The 24,165-nt window shown below is 40.7% G+C and overlaps 1 protein-coding gene across 11 annotated transcripts in view; it reads left to right on the top strand.

The window, feature by feature from the left end:
• SMOC1 (SPARC related modular calcium binding 1) overlaps nucleotides 1–24,165 on the top strand; it is a 273,199-nt gene that overhangs the window by 171,875 nt on the left and 77,159 nt on the right. For 5 of the 11 annotated variants that reach the window (XM_077464635.1, XM_077464636.1, XM_077464634.1 and 2 more), the window contains exon 6: nucleotides 7,690–7,788. The exons of the other annotated variants lie outside the window; for them this stretch is intronic. In XM_077464635.1, coding sequence (XP_077320761.1) covers nucleotides 7,690–7,788 — 99 coding nt within the window. The remainder of the gene's footprint in view (nucleotides 1–7,689; nucleotides 7,789–24,165) is intronic. 11 annotated transcript variants of the gene reach the window in all.

Raw genomic sequence — 24,165 nt, 5'->3', positions numbered from 1 at the left:
AGACTGGAACGAAGCCGATTACGGCTTCCTTCCAGTTCCTCCCCAGCGGCCGGAGGCAGCGCAAGTTGAATCGGTGCTCCCGATCGAACGGGAGCACCGGTAACAGCGGCGGGAGGCGGCGGGAGGGGGGGACGTCCCCTCCCGCTCCTCCGGCATAACAGCCGAGCGGCTTTTAGGCGCATCAGTTGTTATGGCTGGATAGCCAATCGCCCGCTGAACAAAACGGTACCGGGATGATGCCTGCAGGTGCGGGCATCATCCCGGTATACCCCCCGGAAGCCGAGTACGCAGATCTGCGTACGCTCGGCGGGAAGGGGTTAAGTATAGCAATATGATTACATTTAATGAAGGTACAACATTTAGCAACTCACATGGTTGATGATTAACCCTTTCATGACTAAGCCTATTTTTGGCATTTGGTGTTTACAAGTTCAAATCCATATTTTTTGCTAGAAAATTACTTGGAACCCCCAAATATATTTTTTTAGCAGAGACTCTAGAGAATAAAACGGAGATTGTTGCAATATTTTATGTCACACGGTATTTGTGCAGTGGTGTTTTTAAACACAACTTTTTGGGAAAAGGGACACTTTCATGAATTAAAAAAAAACTAAACAGTAAAACTAGCCCAATTTTTTTACATAATGTGAAAGAATGTTACGCCGAGTAAATAGATACCAAACATGTCACACTTTTAATTGCATGCACTCGTGGAATGACAAAGTACGGTACCTAAAAATCTCAATAGACGACACTTTAATTTTTTTTTACGGTTACCAGGTTAGTGTGACGATCGCGGCGATACCTCACATGTGTGATTTGAACACCTTTTACATATGCGGGCACAATTTTTATTTTTAAGTGAATTGTTTTTTTTGTTTTTTTTTAAATAAAAATTTTGATCATCCCTTGTGACAGAAATAGGTGGTGACAGGTACTCTTTATGGAGGGATCGGTGGTCTAAAAGACCCCCGATCCCTCCTTTACACTTCAATGTATTCAGATCACCAAAAACGGCGATTCTGAATACTGTATATTTTTTTTTAAAACCGGCGCCATTGGCAGCCGAGTAAACGGAAGTGACGTCATGTCGCTTCCGTGTTTACTATTAGGAGCCTGGAATGCAGCCACTTACGGCTTCATTCCAGTCCCTGCCCAGCAGCCGGAGGCATTGGATCGTGAATCGGTGCTCCCGATTGAGTGGGAGCACTGGTAACAGCGGCGGGAGGGGAGGACGTCCCCTTCTGCTCCTCCGGCATAACAGCCGAGCAGCTTTTAGCCGCATCGGTTGTTATGGCTAGATAGCCAATCGCCCGCTGTGAAAAAACGGTACCGGGATGATGCCTGCAGGTGCGGGCATCATCCCGGTATAACCCCCAGAAGCCGAGTATGCACATCTGTGTAAGCTCGGCGGGAAGGGGTTAAAACAGTCACATCTAAGTATGCAGGCATCTGGGGTAAAGCTGTCCACATAGACCATCTACCGCACCACCGGCTCTCACTGCTGTCAGTCTGCAATCATGACGGGGAAGCTTACCCTGCAGTAGAGCGATCTAAAAACAAGGCTTGAAGAGCTTGTGGAGCTCAGCGTGGAAGCGCTGATGTTGATGACGGCACGGAGGACGGTCTATGTAGACAGTTTTACACCAGATGCCTGCATATTTGGATGTGCCTGTTTTAATCATCAACCATGTGAATTGCTAAATGTTGTACCTACACTAAATGTAACCATATTTCCACACTTAGAGACGCCTCTCTTCTTTTATACTCAGTTGTGACTTGACGCTACTTGTATATCAAGACATCGCTTGTATATCAAGTCAAAATTTGTGATAACATTTTGCTTGTCATGCAAAACACTCAAGTTCCTCTCAAACCAAGGTTTTAATTTATGGGCAAGTGGATAAAGATAGGCGCTAGCCTTACAAATGTATCAGTACTCAAAACAGAATTTCAAACCAATGAATCAAATGATATCCACAATTAAATCAAATTTATACATTGAACTTGGCATGTACATACAGTATATTCATAATGTTTAAAGTCTAAAATATATGTATGTTTCCAATCACCATGTCCGTCAAAAGAATAACTGGGTGGCAATATCTTCTTAAACACAATGTGTGCCTCACTAACTAGACCTATGCAGCCAACAAAGCAGCCTTCAAGCGCTAGACATCACATCCAGAATGTAGGAGAGCTGGAACTAATCTGCTCATGGAATCCAATGTCAATTCCCATTCACCAGAAACAGAGAGAGTAATTATAGTGTAGTACATTTTTATTAAACACAAAGTTAATAAAAAATATAAACTATGCACTCACATAAAGTAGGGTCAAGAAAGGCACCAACACAAATGGCTTACTTGTAAAAGACCTTAGCCCAGCACCACCGCTAGTAAGCACAGAGCTGGCGGGTGTTCCATGAAATCAGAAGTGATGTCAGAGATGGGCCCGGAAGTGATGTCAGCGATTCCGCCTCAATGCATTTGGTGTATCACGTGTCTTCAGGAAGCTCTGGATATCCCGGTACATCTCCCTTTGTCCACAACAATATATCGCCCCCTGTCCCCAGCAACATATCTTCTCCAATCCCCAGCAGCAGATCTCTCTCTCCCTGTCCATATAAGTATAACCCAGTCATCGGTTAAATACATTTTTCAGGCAAAATAAAAATATGGACTTTTCATTTGTTTCCAAAAAAAACATAGATGGTGTATTTGACACTAAGATTTGGGGTTATATCAATTGCATGGTACAGTAGGTTTTATATGGGTTTTAGGTGGACAACCATTGGGCTCTCCTGTATGAGGAATGGAGGGAATGCCATTAGATATGTCATATATAAGTTCATGGAAGATCAAGTTTAAGGGGTACAATGTATTTTCAAAATTCCAGACATTTCATTGATGTCCAGGGTATAATCCCTGAGGGTTCAGCCAATCTTTTAAATTACCCCAAAATGAGACCTATATTGCCTGGCTGTTCTTTTCCATTTACATGAACAAGAGTATGCTCTCTTTATAGGCATTCAAATTAATAGCTGATTGGACTGTTCTTGCACATCTGACCATCATTTAATATGCACAGATGGTTTAGATTTCCTATGGAACAGGCAAACACAATTTACAAACCCTTGCAGAAAGTGATTTATATATATTTGTTTTTTCCCACCTGCAGTGGTATGGTATGCTTCAGGACTTTTACACAGGTTGCTATGTGGCCCACGGCAGCAACATACTTGGGGGGAAATTGTGATCATCATCTTAATCTCACGCATATACCTATTAATATCTCTTTCTAAATCAGACTGAAAGATATTTTGTGCATTTTATGGTGCCTTAAGGGTAGTAGTTTCTGTGAATTATACACATTTACTTTACAGTCTTGTTACAACATATTTAAAGTGAACATAAAAATATTGCATATGAGCAAATACGTTGCAATGTCCAATAGACTGTGAATACTGAATAGTTCACAATGCATGTTTCAGGGATGGCCGCAGTAATTTAGCATTGAAAAGGTAAATGGCCAAGGAGTGCTAAGATCACAGTTACACTGGCTGTGGAGATGTTCAGCAAAATGGCATTTAGAAGGAGCATTGTTTTAACCAGGATTTGAAATAAGGAGCGCTGTAGGCGTGTATGAGTACTTCTCCTATCTTTACTCGCAGCTAACAAAAGATCTGCACTGTCATACAGGGTTACGTCAGTCATGAGTGCTGATGGGTACCCATTAACATGAGATTACAGTTGCCTGACTTTGGTATTTTCAGGATGTGCCAGACACCCACAGTAAACAAATCTTGGGATAAATAGATATATACTATTAATTCCCACTTGATATGTCAGCTTTTGAAGTGTCTGACAGTGTCTTTGTCTCCACTCAACACCCCCCCTCCCCATAGGCATCGCTGATCTGAGCATGCATGGTCATGGACATTTTGGTTAAATGTGATCATACCTATCTGATCATACAATCTGATTGTACAGTCTTCTTTAGATCTTCCATCCACTATGTAGTGCAAGGGCCTGTCTGATTGGGAACAAATGTAATGGACTCTTTAGGTTTGTCTTTATATTACATTGATTTGGTAAATCTAGTATTTTGTAGTGTTTATGGGCACACTAAGAAACAACCCAGAGGGCAAACAGATTGTATCTGCATATCTTAGCATCATGGGTGTAGCACCACTAAAGGCAGAAGCCCAAATTGAGGGCATTCCTGTGGGGGAGGTACAGGCAGCACTGAAGCCACAGCCCCCTCTAAATTTTGCAGCCTTTAATGCCATGTAGCCTGCGCTTCCTCTGCTCTGTTCCTACAGATACAAGCCCAAGTCCACAACCTCCCAAAGTCCCCTATTTCATTCTGCATTTAAAAGACTGAGCCTGCAACCTCCCACGCTTACTACAGTGGTAGCTGGTGGCTTATGTTGTGTGATTGAGGAGCAGCGCCAGTCATTAACAAACCTGACAACAGCACATGCCAGTCGCTACTACACTGGTCCAATTTCAGACAAATGTGGTAGCTGCTGACAAGTTCTGTTGTCAGCTGGCTTTTGTATTTGTTCCAGGTAGTGATGCAGATATTACTAAAGCTATTGGATCAAAAATGCTGCTAGCATTTTTTTCAAAAGCTAGGTCTGCAACGGCAGCCACCACATTTTATCAGTACGTACGTGTGTGTGTGTGTGTGTGTGTGTGTGTGTGTGTGTGGGGTGGGGTGCAGCATGGTGCGTTGGCTGAAAATACAGTTAAAGAAACAGAACTGTATTGAAGTTCAATAAAGTACAACTACCTGGTAGGAAGACAACCTGACTGAGCGCATTCACAGAATGTTGCATCGAAGAGTATAGCAGTAGGTCTCAGGTGCACTGACAGGAGCTGTCTTGAGGGGCAGAATGAGGCCTAGCAGGTCCACACCCAAAAGGGAGGCTTCCAGGAAGTATGGCGTGTCCCTGCTCTTTCCCTACTTGTCTGGAACCTCTCCCTGATGCTGATTACTGTCCCTGACAGACCGGTGACCTGTCCCTACATTGCCCACGTGTGAAATGTGACCAGTGACCCAGCAAACCATAGAGGAACCATGTTCCTCTTGACTTCCTCTTTTAAGGTCGCCTGAATGAGGTAAAGACCCCATGGGGGTTATTTACGAAAGGCAAATCCACTTTGCACTACAAGTGCACTTGAAAGTGAAGTCGCTCTAAATCTAAGAGGTAGATCTGAAATGAGTGGAAGCTCTGCTGATTTTATCATCCAATCATGTGCAAGCTAAAATGCTGTTTTTTTTTTTTTTTTCCTTGCATGTCCCCCTCATATCTACAGCAAATTTACTTTCAAGTGCACTTGCAGTGCAAAGTCGATTTACCTTTCGAAAATAACCACCCGTATATTCCTATGATGAATCCATTAGATTGTGGATAAGATTAGTGGGTTTTTTTCTCATTTCATAGGGAAAGGGAGAAAGATCAGACAAGTCAGAAACCATCATGTGGAAAGGTTCTACACCTAGCATTGCAGCTTTTCGTTCATTTTCAAGCACTGACAGGACATGTACTGTTTCTGCTAGAATCACTCCCTATATAAGACTATTCCACATTTTCACAGCTCTTACGGAACTATTCCTAAAGAATAAACCTATTTTCTTCCAATCCCAAGAACTACCTTTGTTTCTTTTATGGTAGCCTTGAAGTAAACAGTCTCTTACTTCATATAACTATATGAGCAATTTATATATTTTATATAGGGTGGTTATATCCCCTACCAAGGAAGGCTACCATGAGAGTAATAGGTAGGATGTCATTACTGACTGCTGTCCAACTCTTTGACTGATGTTGATGCTTTGATTTCAGTACTTTCTAAATCATTGACCCAGATCAAGTATATTGTTACTAACTTTACTCGACTATCATTATGGAATGCTTCCACCTGGGTCTGTGACTTAAAAGTGTTGAAGCCAAGCAGGACAAATCAACAAGTATTTTTAGAAGGAATTCAGCAATAAAAGCCCACATATTTCTTTTTACGATAGGTGTACTTTAGATTAGTGATATGTTTTTTGTTTTGTTTTTTAACCAAAGGTGGAATCTGTAGAGTAGAATATGGAAAACTTATGTCTAACTTTAAAATAGTTAGTAATAGTTTGTCCTCCTATTGATACAATTATACCTCATTGTAATACTGTATAATAATAAGTACTTGGCAAGGTTCAACTGTAAAAGTGAAAAGGATGTTATTAATGTAGTGGGCTCGGGACTTTTGACATGATGCTATTGAAGGACCTGAGTGAGAAAATTCTTTGTGTGCTATCAGAATACATGTATTGTACACTGCACACAATTAACTCCTCTATAGTCCTTTCCTGAAAACCCCATGCAAGAATAGGCAGAGCCAATGAACATTGTCCTCTGGGTAGCATTTGCCTGAGCCACACAGTGTATTGTCAATCACGAATCAAAAAGGCAAACATAAGAGGCTTTCAATTGTGCCGTTAGGGGTCGAGAGGGCTTCCCGCTGTCTCCATTGCCTGGCTTTTAACCAGAAGAGAGGAAGAGAAGAATTGCTGTCACAATTAGGCGCATTCAGTGCTTTGCGCTCGCTCTACTAAGAACCGGTCTATTTTCTCCCAGAGATGCACCTGCACAGTGTGTTTAAAAAAAAAAGGAAACACACTTGTGTGTGCTATAAAAGCCCAGCGAATTGTGTCCTAACCCTTCTTATTGCATACTAATTTCACATCTGTGAACTGGATAACCTTTGATGTCTCCAAGCTGTACAACCACAAAGCTTCAGAGGAAAATACATTTAGCCAGTATAAGCTTACAGTTTTCCATTACAGGATTTTTTGTTACTTTCATTTAAGAGCCATCTGCATAGTTTTTTTTCGTGACAGTAACCACATCAAATACACTTAAATACTTTTCCCCATATATATTAGAAGAGTTTTAATTACAGTTTATCCTGTTGATGGCCATTGTCTACTGTGTTGTAAATGTGCCTCATCCTAACTATTCAAGTACATTTTATTTACTTTTACATCATTGAGCAAAGCTTGATGATGATTGGTTGCCAGGGATCAAATTAAAGCCCAATTGTAGCTTTAATTTTTTTTTTTTTTTTTTTTTTTAATGGTTCTATGAAGTTAGTGTGTTCCAAAGTAATGCTTATCAGCTCTTCCCTGGCAGCATGCCAGAGACCCAGACCACAGCACTCTGTGTGAAAGCAGTGGTCCACATTTCAGTGGTCTGATATTCTCCCTGCAGAGTGCTCCTTACTGAGAGTGAGCGTTGATTGGAGTACAACAGTTGTGACTGTGCAGAGGACATATGGGACCCCTGAGATCTGGACCACTGCTCCCACACAGAAAGGCTGCTAAGCATTAATTTGAAAAAATAAAAAAATAACATACAAATTGTTTATTTTTTTGTGCACTCTCCTTTTAGAAAGCCAATAAAAACGAAAGCTACAATTTGGGCATTATGATTATTCATAAACATATCTTATATAACTGAAGCCTTGATTCGTCTACATGAATTATTTTAACTGTGTTTGTTATTTTATCGCATTATAAATTTTATCCTGAATATGTTCGGTTCACAAAAAAAATAAAAAATGTGTAATTTTTTTCGCATGAAATAGGCATTCAACTCTTGAAAGCCTTATTTTCTCATGAGTCGTTATTTTATTTCAGGAAGCGTTATTTTATCACCACCTCAAATGGCTCCTTTTCCTGCTCTCCTCAACAGACACCTCATTGAAACTCACAGTTATCGCCAGCCTGAAGCTAGAGGTATTTTAAAGTGAACCTGTGGATTAATCAAACCTGACAAACTAACATCAGCAGGAGGGTGCTGCATGCATAAGATATCAACACATGCTTTTGGCTTCAGGATCAGTGCAGTCCAGCCCCTTCTGACCTAAATATGCAAAAAAGCAACTTTTTCAAAGTTGTTATTCGGATAGGTATAGGCAAACCCCCTGCCCCCACATGACAATACCTAGGCCTGCTGATAGCTCTCTCTGGCACCGGTGCTGCATTATGGGTTGGGAGCAGAAGGTTGTGCCTAATCTCCACTACCAGAAAATGAAGACACAACAGACAGACAATAGAAGACTGCAATGATGCTGCAAAAACAGGTATGTGCTAACAGCTTATTGTGTCATCTACTTCCTGAGGATGTTAGTTTATCACTTTTGGTTTATCCACAGGTTTGCTTTAAGGAGCATATATTCTTTGTGAATTTACTTTTACAGTTGAATACCTCAACAATTAATTAGTATGTGTCTTATGTCAGAGACCCATTACACCAAAAAAATATTTGTATAGGTGTTTACACACACTATTTAAAAAAAAAAAAAACGTGCACAAACCAATCCCTATTAACAGAGCGAACAGGAGAATGTTATCATCTTTCACTGCTATTGCACTATCATGAGACAAGAACCACAGGAGTGAAAGCTCCTATTAGTGTAGCTGAGACTTTGCTCTGACAGTTGTGCTCATAGGTTTACATACCCTGGCAGAATTTATGACTTCTTGGCCATTTTTCAGAGAATATGAATGATAACAGAAAAACTTTTTTCTTTCACTCATGGTTAGTGTTTGGCTAAAGCCATTTATTATCAGCCAACTGTGTTTACTCTTTTTAAATTACAATGACAACCGAAACTACCTAAATTACCCTGATCAAAAGTTTACATACCACAGTTCTTAATACTGTGTATTTCCCCTTTTAACATCAATGACGGCTTGAAGGCTTTTGTGGCATTTGTGGATGATGCTCTTTATCTTCATAGATGTTAAAGCTGCCCATTCCTCTTGACAAAAAGCCTCCAGTTCCTGTGATTTCTTGGGCTGTCTTGTATGAACTGCACGTTTGAGATCTCCCCAGAGTGGCTCAATGATATTGAGGTCAGGAGACTGAGATGGCCACGCCAGAACCTTCACTTTATTCTGCTGTAGCCAATGACAGGTCGACTTATCCTTGTGTTTTGAATCATTGTCATGTTGGAATATCCAAGTACATCCCATGCGCAGCTTCCTGGCTGATAAATGCAAATGTTCCTCCATATTTTTTGATAACATACTGCATTCATTTTGCCATCCATTTTAACCAAATTTCATGTGCCTTTGTAGCTCACACATCCCCAAAAGATCAGCGATCCACCTCTGTGTTTCACAGTAGGAATGGTGTACCTTTCATCATAGGCCTTGTTGACTCCTCTCGAAATGTAGCTGTGATTGTGGCCAAAAACGCAATGTTCCAGAAGGTTTGAGGCTTGTCCCTGTGCCGTTTGGCGTATTGTAAGCGGGATACTTTGTGGCATGTGTGTAGTAATGGCTTTCTTCTGGCAACTCGACCATGCAGCCCATCTTTCTTCAAGTGCCTCCTTATTGTTCATCCTGAAACAGCCACACCACATGATTTCAGAGAGTCCTGTATTTCATCTCAAGTTATTTGTAGGTTTTTATTTGCATCCCGAACAATTTTCCTAACAGTTGTGGCTGAAATTTTAGTTGGTCTACCTGACCGTGGTTTAGTTTCAACAGAACCCCTCATTTTCCACTTCTTGAGTTTGAACACTGCTGATTGGCATTCTCAATTGCTTGGCTATCTTTTTATATCCCTTTCCTGATTTATACAGTTCAACTACCTTTTCACGCAGATACTTTGACAATTCTTTTGCTTTCCCCATGACTCAGAATCCAGAAACTTTAGTGCAATACTGGATGAATGATGCAAGGGCCTGTCAGGAGTCCGGAAACCCATTGACCTTTTATATACACACACACACACACACACACACACACTAATTATAAGCAACAGTTCACAGGTGAGGATGGTTAACTTTTTAATAGCCATTCAAACCCTTTTATGTCAATGTTATCAGGCCAAAATAACCAGGTTATGTAAACTTTTGATCAGGGTAATTTGGGTAGTTTCTGTTGTAATTATGATTTAAAAAGAGTAAACACAGTTGATTGATAATGGCTTCAGCCAAACGCTAACCATGAGTGAAAAAAGTTTGTGTTCTCATTCATATTCTCTGAACAATGGCCAAGAAATCATAACTTCTGTCAAGGTATGTAAACGTATGAGTCCAACTGTAAATACAATGCTGTGAAAAGTATTTGCCCCCTTTCTGATTTTTTTTTTTTATTTATTAGCATATTTGTCACACCTATATGACCAGATCATCAAGCTAATTTTATTATTACACAAAGATAACCTGAGTAAATACAAAATGCAGTTTTTAAATGGTTTAAATTGTTAAGGCAAAAAAGCTGTCTAAACCTGCCTGGCTTTATGTGAACAAGTAATTGCCCCCTTGGCGGCAACCACTGCAGTCAAGCATTTGCAATAACTGGCAATGAATCTTTCACAGTGTGGAGCAATCTTGGCCTGCTCTTTGCAGAATTGTTTTAATTCAGCCACATTGGAGGGTTGCCGGCATGGAGGGCCTGTGTAAGTTCATGATACAGCATCTCAATTGGATTTAGGTCCGGGCTTTGACTAGGCCACTCCAAAACCTACATTTTGCTTTGTTTGAACCATTTGGAGGCGGACTTGCTGTTGTGTTTCATATCATTGTCCTGCTGCATAACCCAAATGCACTTGATCTTGAGGTCACAAACTGATGGGCGGGCATTCTCCTTTAATATTTTCTGGTAGAGCTCAGAAAAATTGATGGTAAGTCGTCCAGGTCCTGAAGCTGCAAAGAAGCCCCAGACCGTCATGCTATCACCATCATGTCTGACTGTTGGTATGATGTTCTTGTTATGAAATGCTGTTTTCGTTTCATGCCAGATGTAACGGGACACACACCTTCAAAAAAGTAAAAAATTTAGTCTCATCAGTCCACAAAATATTTGCCTAAAAAGTCTTGAGGATAATCGAGATGTTTTTTGATAAATGTGAGATGAGCATTTGTGTTCTTTTTGGTTAGCAGTGGCTTTGGCCTTGGAACTCTCCCATGGATGCCATTTTTACCCAGTCTCTTTCTTATTGTTGAATCATGAACACTGATCTTACCTGAGGCAAGTGAGGCCTGCAGTTCTTTAGTTGTTGTTCTGGGTTCTTTTATGACCTCCTAGATGAGTCATCGTCATGCTCTTGGAGTCATTTTTGTAGTCTGGCCACTCCTGGGTTCACTGCTGTTCCAAGTTATCTCCATTTGTGGATAATAGCTCTCCCTGTGGTTTACTGGAGTTCCAAAGCCTTAGGATGGCTTTGAAACCATTCCTAGACTGATACATGTACATTACTTTGTTTCTAATCTGTTCTTGATTTTTTTTTTTTTTTTTTTTTCGATTGTGGCATGATGTGTGGCTTTTTGTGATCTGTTGGATCTGTTAGTGTTCTTCACTTTGTCAGACAGCTTCTATTTATGTGATTTCTTGATTCAACAGGTCTGGCAGTAATCAGGCCGGAGTATGACCAAGTGAAATTTATTACAATAACAGCTTCTAGTCAATGATAATGACAAGATATGCAGCCGACCATCACCCCTCCTTTCATTCACACAGATTGCTCAGCTATCATTGCTCCTCCACTCTATCGCTGATTATCTCATTCATAGCCTTGCCGGCCTGTGCAGGGGTGGAAAGGTCCGTGTCCGGCTAATCAGGCGATATTGGTAGTACACTGATAGACAGGTAGTAAACGTCAGATTAGCAGCAATCGTTAACCAGCTTATACATGTATGTACCTTACCGCTTTCAAAGAGAGGTCTTTAAAATGATAACTTCTGATCACTGATAATGACCAAATCTCCAGCGGGCCATCTCCCCTCCACTCATCCACACGGTTGCTCACCTCTCACTGCTCCTCCACTCTGTCAATGACCCTTTAATTCTTTGCCTTACCGACCTATGTAGGGTAGGGAAGGTCCGTGCCGTCAAGCCTGCTCCGCTGAAAGGAGGGGGGGGCGTAAGGCTTCCTACAGAGCCACCTTCCCACCGCTGTGTCTCCGCTTCACAGGAAGCATTCTCCGCTCGCTCTCTCTCCTGGCTTGATCCGGGGCGTCCGCTCGCCTCGTGGAAGCGAACAGCTGACGGCGGGTGGGCGGGGCGGGTGGATCAGGAGGCATAGGCGGGTGCGGCGGGGGGAAAGGACGCGAGCCGACGGCCGCTACGTGTCCACGGCTCCTCCCATCCCCAGCCGACCAAGTGAAATTTAATTCATCTTTCCAGAAAATTGTGGTTAATCACAGTTCATTCATGATTCGGCATGGAAATTTTGAAATATGCAAAAAAATAAAAATCAGGAAGGGTGCAAATACTTTTCCACAGCACTGTATTAGATATGCTTAGAATGAGTGGCCACAATCGGCTCCTTATTTTTTAATTCCTCCACAAGTATGTGTATAAGAACTATTAGAGCCCATGAAACTCCACAGAAGGAGTTGCTTTGGTGGAGATCGTTAATTTTAATTAAATATTTCCAGTTGCCATACTTTCGTTTTGTAAAGGTCTGAGCAATACCGTTAGCTGAGAACTGAAGTTAACTCCAAATATCAATTATGGAAATAACTCCTCTTCTTTCCATGGTTTTACCCTGTACCTTAATTTTTTAAAACATACCCAAAATGTTAAATTGAAACTCCAGTTAAACCTTGGGAAGGGCTAGAATTTCTATCAAGTTCTAAGTTGGGGTCTCAGTCCTGACTGCAGAGATTTTGATTTGTCTTGTTTTTGTCTGTCATTGGAACAGCGCCATTTCCACAACAGGGGCACAAACAGCAATAAAAACCTGGCAGATGTTCTATTCCCTCCATGTTCTATTCACTGTTGCAAAAAGTGAAAGCAATCCTCCTAAATGGGGACACAGATAGCAAAACCTTCCTCAGTCTATTAAAAACTAAAAAAAAAGAATGTTACAAGATCAGTTGCTCTTTAAAGCAGAACTATAGATGATTAACTTAATGCACAGATTAAATAGATATACAGCAGCTTTACCTAAAAAAATGAATTTAAAATTTCTGCCCACCCAGCCCTGATAAATACCCAGCTTTGTCATACAGCAAAGTGCTGTCTAACAAGAGGCCTGCTGTAGGCAAAGTGGAATTCCAGGTTCTAACTAATCTTAAACTCCCTGGGGTTATTCCTGAGTGTGGCTTGGGGGGAATTTTCATTACCAAAAGCGGTAACCCCGAGCCACACTCGGGATCACATCACAGGATCCAGGCAAAGTTACTTACCTTGTCCCTAGGTTCCTGCGATGTCTCCTAGCTGTGTATACGAGGTGTCTCTTCCACTCGATTTATCACAGTGCCGGGCGCCGTTCCTCTTGAGCGTCGCATTGCACAGGGGACGGAGCCCTGCGCCAGATTCAAAAAGTGTAAAAACATAACACATACAGTACACTGTAATCTTACAGATTACATTACTGTATCAAATTATTATTATTCACCTCCCTTTTGTCCCTAGTGCTTTGTCCGTGCCCTGCGTGCACTTTTATGTTATAAATCCTGTTCTTTCTGCACGTAAACGTGAGAATGTCCATGGCAAACAAAGTGTCCCTTTACGACTAAAGCAGACCAGCTAGAAAACAGTGATAATAAATTAGAATCACTTGCAGAACTGAGCGATAGCGATTTGTGGGGATATTAGTCATCAAACACTGAAAGTGACAGTTTTTGATTTGATTACATTATTGAATACGTTTAATTATGATTATATTGTTATTTGTTATAATTATTTATAGGTATTTAATATATTATAATTTATGATTTAGTGTTTCAAACTTTATCATACCCGGGATGTCTACTAGACTCTTCTTTGGACAGATTTAAGTGTGTTATTACTAAGAATTGCAGGCCTACAATATAAAACACCAAATTTCTATGCAAAACAATGTACCACTTTCAGCATCAAAAATCAGACCTAATCATATCTCCAGGGAGGTTAAAATGGTTTCCACCCCCTCCTAACTCCTATTCTAACCACCCTGAAAAGGGAATATGCTTATAGTTACCTATTCTCAGGGCACTCGGGTCAGATCATGTGACTGGCTACCAGCACTTTGAGTTGCTCTTACAGGCCTTCATCAGCCTGTGACTGCTCAGTAAAAGCAGAAAAAGCAGATTGAGAAGCTCATCTGTCATTCTGCTCTCTTCTATCGGTTTCCTTCTTGTTGCCACATTAGCACTGCAGCACAACCAATTGGCACACTCCTTGTGCTGCATTTTTCTTTCTTAGTTGGAGCTCTAACATCAGGCTAACATCAAATCAAATTCAGGTATTTGCACTGTTTGCATAAAAAAAATATCAATGCTGTATTAAGGCATACGGAGCTGCAATAATGTATGTCTTTAAAATATATATATATATATATAGAAAGCTGTTGGGTTGTACAGAACATTGATAACCATACACAGATGGGAAAATATTTATTGTTACAAAATAAAAAATATCACAGAATGCACAATAAGAGATGAGAACAGCTGTGTCACAGAAAATGCATATACACTATATTATCAAAAGTATTGGGATGCCTGCCTTTACACGCACATGAAATTTAATGGTATCCCAGTCTTAGTCCGTAGGGTTCAATATTGAGTTGACCCACCCTTTGCAGCTATAACAGCTTCAACTATTCTGGGAAGGCTGTCCACAGGGTTTAGGAGTGTGTCTTTGGGAGTGTTTGAACATTCTTCCAGAAACGCATTTGTGAGGTCAGGCACTGATGTTGGACGTGAAGACCTGTCTCGCAGTCTCTGCTCTAATTTATCACAAAGGTGTCCTGTCAGGTTTAGGTCAGACAGTAAAGTTCCCCCACCTCAAACTGGCTCATCCATGTCTTTACGGACCTTGCTTTGTGCACCGGTGTGCAGTCATGTTGCTACAGGAAGGGGCCATCCCCAAACTGTTCCCACAAAGTTGGGAGCATAAAATTGTCCAAAATGTCTTGGTATGCAGACGCCTTAAGAGTTCCCTTCACTGGAACTAAGGGGCCAAGCCTAACCCCTGAAATGAGTGAGTTTGGGGTAGAGGAACGTGACTGGCCTGAGTCCTGACCTCAACTTGATAGAACACCTTTGGGATGAACTTCAAGCTAGGGCCTCTCATCCAACATCAGTGCCTGATCTCCCAAATGCGTTTCTGGAAGAATGGTCAACTAAACTTTGTGGACAGCTTTCCCAGAGGAGTTGTTATAGCGGCAAAGGGTGGGCCAGCTCAATATTGAACCCTAGCGTCTAAGACTGGGATGCCATTGAAGTTCAGTGCGTGTAAAGGCAGGCATCTCAATATTTTTAGTAATATGGTGTATTATGTGCTGATCCAAACTACTGTACACGCATAGCTATAAAGGAGCATTGCACAGCCAATGTTTTTTTTATTCATTCCCATAAAGATGGCTGATGGAGGCCAGCAGAGATCACAAATGAATGGGAGGATCTGTAGGTGAGGTCAGCCAAGAAATTCCACTATGGAAGACACAGGGGAAAAGTATGCTGTAATAATGTGTCTGAGGGGAGGTGGTAACGAAGGGGATTGTGAAAGTCGGGAAAGAGTGAGAAAAAAAAAGGGGGGGGAGGAAGGAAGGTGGTAGAAATAGGAAAGAAAAAGATAGAAATAACTTTTTCTCTCAAGGGTACACGGGTTCCAATGTGAGCTTTTAATCTTCTCCAACTAGGAGAATTTTACCTTCCTCAGGGAACATGTAGACCATCCAATAGAACAATGTTTTTTTTTTTAAATAGATTTCTTGTTTGATTTGTGAGGAGAATAAGTCCTCCATATTGTTAGCATCCTTGATCTTAAGTAGCCACAGGAAGATTAAGGATTAGGATCTTTCCATTTTAAAGTGATGCAAGCTTTAACCGCATTCAGTAGATGGCATAGTAATTCACTGGAATTGAGGAGTGGTGTAGCAAAAAGAATGCTGCACAGTCAGGTATGGTAAAATCTAAGAATCTTTGTGAAATTTCCCTAACCTTGTTCCAGAATGGTCCCAACAGCAGGCATGGTCAGAAAATGTGTATGGGGTGAACCTTTGCCATTATTGCATTTCCATTAAACATCCATACAGTCAAGATTGTGTATGAAGAATTGTGGGTGTTCTGTACCGTCCAGACAATATCTTGGAATTGGTTTCTTGGTGCCGCGTGCAAATAGAATACCTTAGAGATAGGTGTAAATAGTTTTTGTGACTGTTGTGGAAACAAGGACATATGTAAGTCTTGTTGCCTATTAGGTTTGTAGTCCTCTGGTGGTGAGGAAATGAGAGAATAAATTGTAGAGCTTTTCGAGGGGCCTCTGGAATTTGGAAGGGCAGTAGGGTGCAGATGAAATGTCGCCATTGTGAAGCTATCCAGGAATCGACTGTACCTGGAACGGTCCTGTGGGATTTGTGAGCATTGCAATAGATAGCCAGTGGTTACCTGTGAGGAAGTGAGAGGCCTGGGAAAGGGTACAATCTGAGGCCTCTGAACAGTCCGGGAGATGTGCTCGGTGGAAATGCGGCATTGCCCAGAATAGGAAAGAAAGTGGGATGAATGGTAGAGTTTTTACTTCAAGAAGATTTGTGTGTCTGATATGCAGATGACTTTTCATTGTGCCTCATGACTTGGTGCCCGTCTCGCACTTCATCTCATTTGAAAAGTTTGTGGATGCCATTTCTAACTTTTCCCAATCTTTCAAATCACTATGTCTACACCAGTCTAATAGTCGTACAGTATTATGCTGCATGATACTTCATCATATCTGGGACAGCAAGGCCATAATGTATGTCTCTTTTATCTGCCTGGAGTTCAGCTTTAAAGATCTATACTGCAATAATCATCATGTTTAGTAGGACACAGAAAAAGAACACAATGCCCTTAAAGTGGAAGTAATGAACTCTAAACCTACTCTGACACATTCTAAATCTAATCTATCTAGCCCTGTAAAGAAAAAAAATCCTTATTTACCTGTTCTGCAGCTGCTCTGGTTTGGTCTCCAGCGGTGCCCTCTGTGCGTGGGAGAAAGACAACAATGGCTGAGAAATGTCTGGGAAGTCACCCATAGAGTTACTATGGGGCTTCTGTTAGTTGCCTCTCTTACACACTGAAGCTGCCAGTGACGGCTCAGCCTGGGACCGGACTGGAGCGGCTACAGAACAGGTAAGTATAGGGATTTTTTTCTTTAGAGGGCTAGATAGATTAGGCTTAGAATGTGGCTGAGAATAGGTTTAGTTAGTTAGGTTTTGCCTTTACTTCCACTTTAAATACTTACATTTGAGACAACATTTTTGTTCTACTTTCTTGTGTTGCCAAACATATCACATAAACTCTGCTAAAGTGGACCATAACAGTTCATTCACAGCTGCTGATTGGCAAGTTCTGCCTGAATTTCAAATTTAATATTACTTGACCATATGCCAGCTTTCATGAAGACTTTTTTTTTTTTCATGTGTCAGGCCACATATTCTGTTGTAAAGTATAAAATAAAATAGTAGATGGGCACTGGATGCACAGGTTATCAAAATGTCGTTACTTGAGCCTATTTGGTCTGTACTCTGTGGCTCACCACAAAAACACGGATCCCCCCAGAAGAGGTCATTCACCGAAGCTGAGAAAGCCAAATGCAATAGGTGAAAGAGAGCCCCAAATGAAAAATCCTTAGTTTATACTAGTCTTTATTGTTTACCTTGGTTACAAGATAAGCCTGGCTACTTTTACTTGGAATACTATTTGTAACATCCTCTGCTTGCAGTTGGATCTGCTTAGGAGTATTTTTGAGTCCATTTGACATTTTGCCATTTCACTCTCACTTATGTGGCCCCTAAAATACTTTAGCTGTCCTTTGCATTGCTTGTTGTAACTGGCTCAACAACTTTGGACTCCTAAGGATTTTTTATTTGACACTCTCTTGCACCTATCACGCAATGTAAAGTAAGTCAGGACCTCGGTTTTATTTAGGTGTTTTATTAAGCAGGGTGGTCTAGGTCAGGCTTTCTCAACCTTTTAACCCTAAAGGAACCCCAAAAATTTTCAGGTCTTGAGGAACCCTTCCTAAAACCAATTAATCAGGGGTCAATAGAACAATGCCCCTTATACTGGCAGCCAATAGGAAGAATGTTCCCCTTTTAAAATGGTGCTGAACCTTGAACTCTGTAGGCACCATCAAAAAGGTGGTTCATCAGCCACAGCTTAAGGAACCCCTAGAAACCTCTGGAGGAACCCCAGGGTTCCACAGAAACCTGGTTGAAAATGGCTGGTCTAGGTGTTGTGCCTGTATGTGTGTATGTGTAGTAATTGGGAGGGTTATTGTAGTACAGTTCCACTTGCTAGTTCACACAACAGTTTACTGTGTTTCGGATGCATTTCTGTATGTGCATTTACATGCATTATTTATATGTTCCGGTGCACTTTTCGCCTCTTTTTATCTTTATCTCGATTCAGGACATGTGCATTCCTATGTATTTCTGGTTCATTTACATGCATTCTGGTGCATTTTTCATGTGTTTTGTCACTTCCAGATTCATTATATACAGAAAAAATGCAGCATGTTTTTATTTTGTTGACTGTACTGGAACGCACTGCACTGGTGTGAACTAGGGCTATTGCAATACATGGAAAATACTGTGCATGTGTTTTTTTTAAACAGATTAAAAATGCACTGGACTGCATCTGCTGTGAAACAGCCCTTAAATAACATTCCTCACTGTATATTAGTTAAGATCATTGGATACATACCTTTTAGGATTTTTCAGAAGCTCCAAATCTCAGGGCACCTAAATATGTAAACACAAACTTGAAAAAGTTAAATCTAACATGTGCTCTATGCCTTACAACTAGATGGTAGATGTTATAAGCAGTCTCAGTGACCAATTGTTAGGCTTGGAGGTGAGAGCTGTGGGTCAATCTTTGACTTTAAGGGAAAAATATTAGAAAAAAGGTAAATCTTCAATCCTTGCCTCTCAAATTAGGATTTGGCGCTGTGTGACAACCCTTAGTAGAAAGCTATATGTGGTGGTTTTGAACATGGGGGATACATATGACCTCTTTGACAGCTGCAAGAGGCCACCAGACTTCCTGTTGCTTATCATGTCTAGGGTGTGTTTGCACATTAAATATGGTGCATGCTTTTATTTATTTAACTAAGCTAACCAATGTTAAGGTGTCATATTGTTGAAAAGATTTTTTTCCACTTTAGATTTCCTTTTTGTCGTGTCTTTGTTTTAGACCAAAGCTTTGACTATTAGTCCTTTTATCGACAGCCAACAAATTCCACAGCTGACTTTTTACACTTCGTTGCATTTGCTAAATAGGCACTTAGGCACCTTATCTGGTCCATCACTGTTCCATAGTGTTAGAATAAATGCGTGCATGTATTCTCTTCATTTAGTCACACATTAATTACAGGTAAACCAGAGCCTGAGCAAGACTGTGTGACCACACAAACAAATCTAGCAATTATACATCAGTTTAAAATAACCTTATACTGGTAAAAAACAAAGGCATATGGATGCAGTTGAAAAGAAGTGAGTCAATTACTGGCATGCTGATCTCGCTATCCAATCAGATGCAGATGAAACGGTTTAAACTATTTCCCACGATTTCCCTTTCATCTGACTGGTGTGAAATACTTATCTATCAAATGTGCCAGTAGGAAAATATTCAGTGGTTATAAATGGGTTTTGCTCCGTTGCTGTAAATTATCCTCATGAATTCCCTTGCTGCCATTACTAAACTTGTTTTCCTGGAGGCAATGAGTGACTTAACGGAGATTTCCATGCAAGTAGGAGTTCTGCTAAGTAGGCATATCTGTGATCATGCTACAGCATAGCCAAGAATCCCCTCCACTGATCTAGGCTTTTACACCATAGCAGTACCTGTGACTCACTACAACTGTAGCACATGCATATATCTAAAGCTAAAATGTCTGGGAGGTCAGCATCCAAGGAGAGTGCTTTACTTTGAACATGATACCCTAGAACCCAATTAGTGATGATCACATCTGTCACCTTAGCAGTTCTGTATCTAGCTATATATCATTTGGCTATGGTAGCCATATTTGCCCCATACACAGTGCAGCTAATGGCATATTTGACCTTTAAAAAGATCCCATCACCAACAACATTGCAGGTAAAAGAACACAAAAAAATAAGTATGTACTATGCTTAGTTTCTTTGTTTTTACCTTTCCATTAATTATTTTTTGTTTGCAATGTGTGTATAAATTTGATTACTCTGGAAAGACTAATTTGCCTAGAATAGCCCCCTCCCTCCTGCCATGGCATAGCCCTCTTTTTCCCTGAGAGTGTCTCTAAGTACTGTCTGTACTGGTCAAGCTCCTCCACTCCTCCCCAACCTCCCTACATAAACATTTATATAGCAACTGGGAAGGAGTGAAGGTGAATACTACAAAGTGACATTTGAGTGACAATTCTGAGTATGCTGGAGCTGTTGACATTACGTTCAAGATGGCAGAATCCAGTAACAGTCTTAAAGAGGAAGTAAAGGCTATTTAAAAATAAAATAAAAAATGCAACCTGCAAGGCAAAGGCATAATGAGCTAGTATACATAGCATACTAGCTCATTATGAATAACTTACCTGAGAACGAAGCCCCCGAAGCGGTCCTCAGTCTTGATCTTCGCCGCTGCCATGTATCCCGGAGTGACTTCCAGGTCTCGCTGTTTCAGCGCTGTGATTAGCCGGAGCCGCGATGACGTCACTCCCACGCATGCTCACGGGAGCCGAGCGGCATATCGCAGTGATCGGTGCGTGTGCGCCCGCTGTCTACGGATGCGCCGTAGACATCGGTGCCTGTCTTTTGGTAAATATCTCCTAAACCGAATAGGTTTAGGAGATATTTCTTGGACCTACAGGTAAGCCTTAATCTAGGCTTACCTGTAGGTCAAAATGGTTTGTAAGGGTTTACAACCCCTTTAAGCCTTTTGGATGTCTACACAAGGAAGACTTTTACAGGTAAATAACATGCATAAAATACCTTAATGCACATATAATCTCATAGGAAGATTGTTCTGGAAATCAAAGGCCAGAGTTCTTGTTGGCATATGTATACCCCAAATCTATTCATCAGCATGTTTAGAGTCTTGTCTTACCGTTAGTCTTGTCTTACTGTTTACAGTTTTATTAAGCAAATAATATGTTTGTGAGTCTTCTGAAAACTAGATTTTGGATTTACATACACTGTTTGTAAACCCAAATACAGACACACTATTCCCAGCACATATGTTCCTGCAAAATGGCTGTGAATGTACATGGGTGCTACAGCGAACACTGGCTGGAAGCCAAAGACAGTTAGAAAGTATGTGACCAGCACACCATGGACATAGAGAACGGGTCAAAATCATTATTCAGCGATTGCATTATAACATCTGAAGCAACGTAGGACTCTTTCATCAGGCATCACATTAAATGCCTGATGAAGAGATCCTGTGTGGCTCCGAAATGTTGCATCAGATGTTATGATGTGAACATGAATAAAGCTCTGGACCCATTCTCGATATCCATGGTGTGCTGACATACATTTGCTCACACTAGAGAACTGGACACCAAGCAAACGGCTAATATCAGGTTAGGGCTGGTCTGGGGGGGGGGGGGGGGGGGGCAGGGCAGGAAGTATTTGTCTGGACTGGAGCAAGTAATAAATGTTTGGCTGCTAGCCCAGAGGGGGGAAGGACTCCCACGTTAAGACCTTGATCACACTAGAATAGCAAGTACAACTTGCCACATTTGTGGCAGTGTTGAATTTTGTAAGTCTGTTAACTTGCTGCACATTTTCACACTAGATCTCAAATAGTAATTCTAACTTGCCACAAATTTGTGGCAGTGTTGAATTGTAAATCTGTTAACTTGCTGCACATTTTCACTGACAAGTTGCAGAGCACTTGAAACACATATTCTAGTTGACACTTTACCAATTTGTAGCAAATATGCGTGGTAAGTCTTTAGCAAGAGCAAAGTTGTAGTGGTGAGTCCACAGCAAGAGCTCCGCAAGTCTACAGCATTAAAATTCATCCACAGTGACCCCTGTGGTGGGATGACTATTGCACAGCATAACTGAACCAGAACTTGCAGCAGACTTGCAGAATTTTTGCAAAAAAAGTTGATCTGGAGTCATGCAATGTGGACTTTCTGCAATTGGGCAACAAACTTGTGAAGCCTGGCAAATCTAGCAATGGCGTAGCGGTCAATTTCAAACTTGCAGCACAATTGCTTGCTATCTGGGATCCCGCTGTCAGTGACAATTTTTGTGTGTTTTTTTTTTTTTTATCAGTCTGTTCCCTGTTTAGACCTGCAGCTAACCGCATCTACTTATGTTGAGAATCTGAGATGTTATGTCAATAATATTATTAAGAAGTGCTGCAAAGAATGCCTCTCCTTCTGCCAGTGTGTCCTTGTTAGCACATACACATGCTGTAGAGCCTAACTGACTGCAGCGGCGCCACTCTTTCTCAGGTGTACTCTAGTTGCATTTAAAAATGTTTATTAATTTCTACTTAATACATAATTGCATTAGGCAGTAAAGTAATTTTTGATGTCCCCTCTATACTAGCTCGTTCCTTTTTTTTTTATTTTTTTTTTTTTAACTTTTTCTCTCTAGTGACCTTCTATACATATCATTTGGGAATGGGGATGGTCAGGTAAACAAGGAATGTGATTTGCATAGCTGCTTAAAGACAGTTAAAGGGAGTAAACAATAGAAATAATGACTGTTTATGGTAAATCCAAACAAATTAGAGAAAGGAGCAGTGCAGTTCTGCGAAGAAGAGGCCTTCATATGTAATGAGCAGGTATGGCTTCCTCCACATCCATTTACTGATTATTTACTAATTACACAAAAACAAGGTTTTAAGAACAGTAACACTCACTGATAGAATTATATACATAATGCTGATAATACTGTGTAAAAACTGTAAGGAAATAAACGAAAAACTTCATTTTAAACATCTCCATATTTGGATTTGTTCAGATTTAGATGCCCTTTAACTTGAAGGAAGGCCCATATACACAATACAAGCCTGTATGACTATTAAGCAATAATTACATTTTCCTAGAATCCTTTCATTTCCTCTTATCTACCAATCTGAAATACATTTGCTAGTAATACAGCAAGTGGAGCGCAGATCAATCCAGAATTTGGTATGGCAGTCTGTCATTGATTTTAGTACAGATGAGAAACAAAAATGCACCCTAGTTAAAAGTGTGATTAAAACTTTGTAAGCAGACTATTGAGAACTCGGAGACGATGATCTGCCTAGGACCTGACAATGTCTGGCTCTGGTTATTTTAACCTAAATGCCAACTTCAGGTATTGTAGCTTAGCTCATTCTCAGAGCAAAGTCTTCCAGCAATATGGATGTAATTTTTGATATTAGTATATACTTTAAATCAAAAGCATCATTACTGCAAGAGAAAAGGTCTGATCTTTCGGTCTGAGATTCTTTAATCATTCAACATAATAGAACAGCAGATGCTGAAGAGCACCGCCCATCTTTTCCTCCCTTTGAGAGACATTACTTTTAAAACTTCGTTATGATTTTTTTTCTTTTAAGAATGATTTCTCAATGTCAGAGATATGGCTCGAAGACAAGAGTATTGCTAGCATATCTACCATTTATTATTTTAAAGCCTTCATTCTTGGGTAAATTATTTGTGTACTTAAGATGAGATGCACGTATATATGGTAATGGGCATCCTTTGGACTTTTTAATTTACCTGGTGCATCACAGGGCACCATTGGAAAGTGGACTTTGTGATGCAAGAAAAAAAACTAGACATTGTGGCAAGTAGATATACTACTGGATACAGCTGCTACCCCTCCATGCTTTAGACAGCACCATGTGACCCCCTTCCCCCCCATGACAGAGTAATATACCTCTACCATAGACACCCTCTATCTTTTTATCACATTCAGCCCTGTATTCCACAATATGGACAGTACGCACCCTACACTAGCTTTGTTTGCCTGTGCTGAGAATGCTGCAAATTCCAGGCAGGCTTATCCTTCTGGAAGGCCAGGACAGCAACCCTTGTATCGCCATACATCCTGTAAGTAAAGCAGAAAAAGACAGTAAACTGCTAGACAGTGTTGGGAAGTTGCAGCCTAATGTGACTATGTAAGCTCACACAGTGGCCACCTTCCCTCCTCTCCATTGGTAAGAAAAAAAATATAAATATACATGAAAATAGGAAGTTGATAGCAGAACC

The sequence above is a fragment of the Lithobates pipiens genome, unplaced genomic scaffold (genome assembly GCF_037356315.1).
Source record: "Lithobates pipiens isolate NorthernLeopardFrog02 unplaced genomic scaffold, aLitPip1_a1.2 Scaffold_30, whole genome shotgun sequence".
Lineage (NCBI taxonomy): Eukaryota > Metazoa > Chordata > Amphibia > Anura > Ranidae > Lithobates > Lithobates pipiens.
This window is presented reverse-complemented; position numbering and strand designations above follow the sequence as displayed.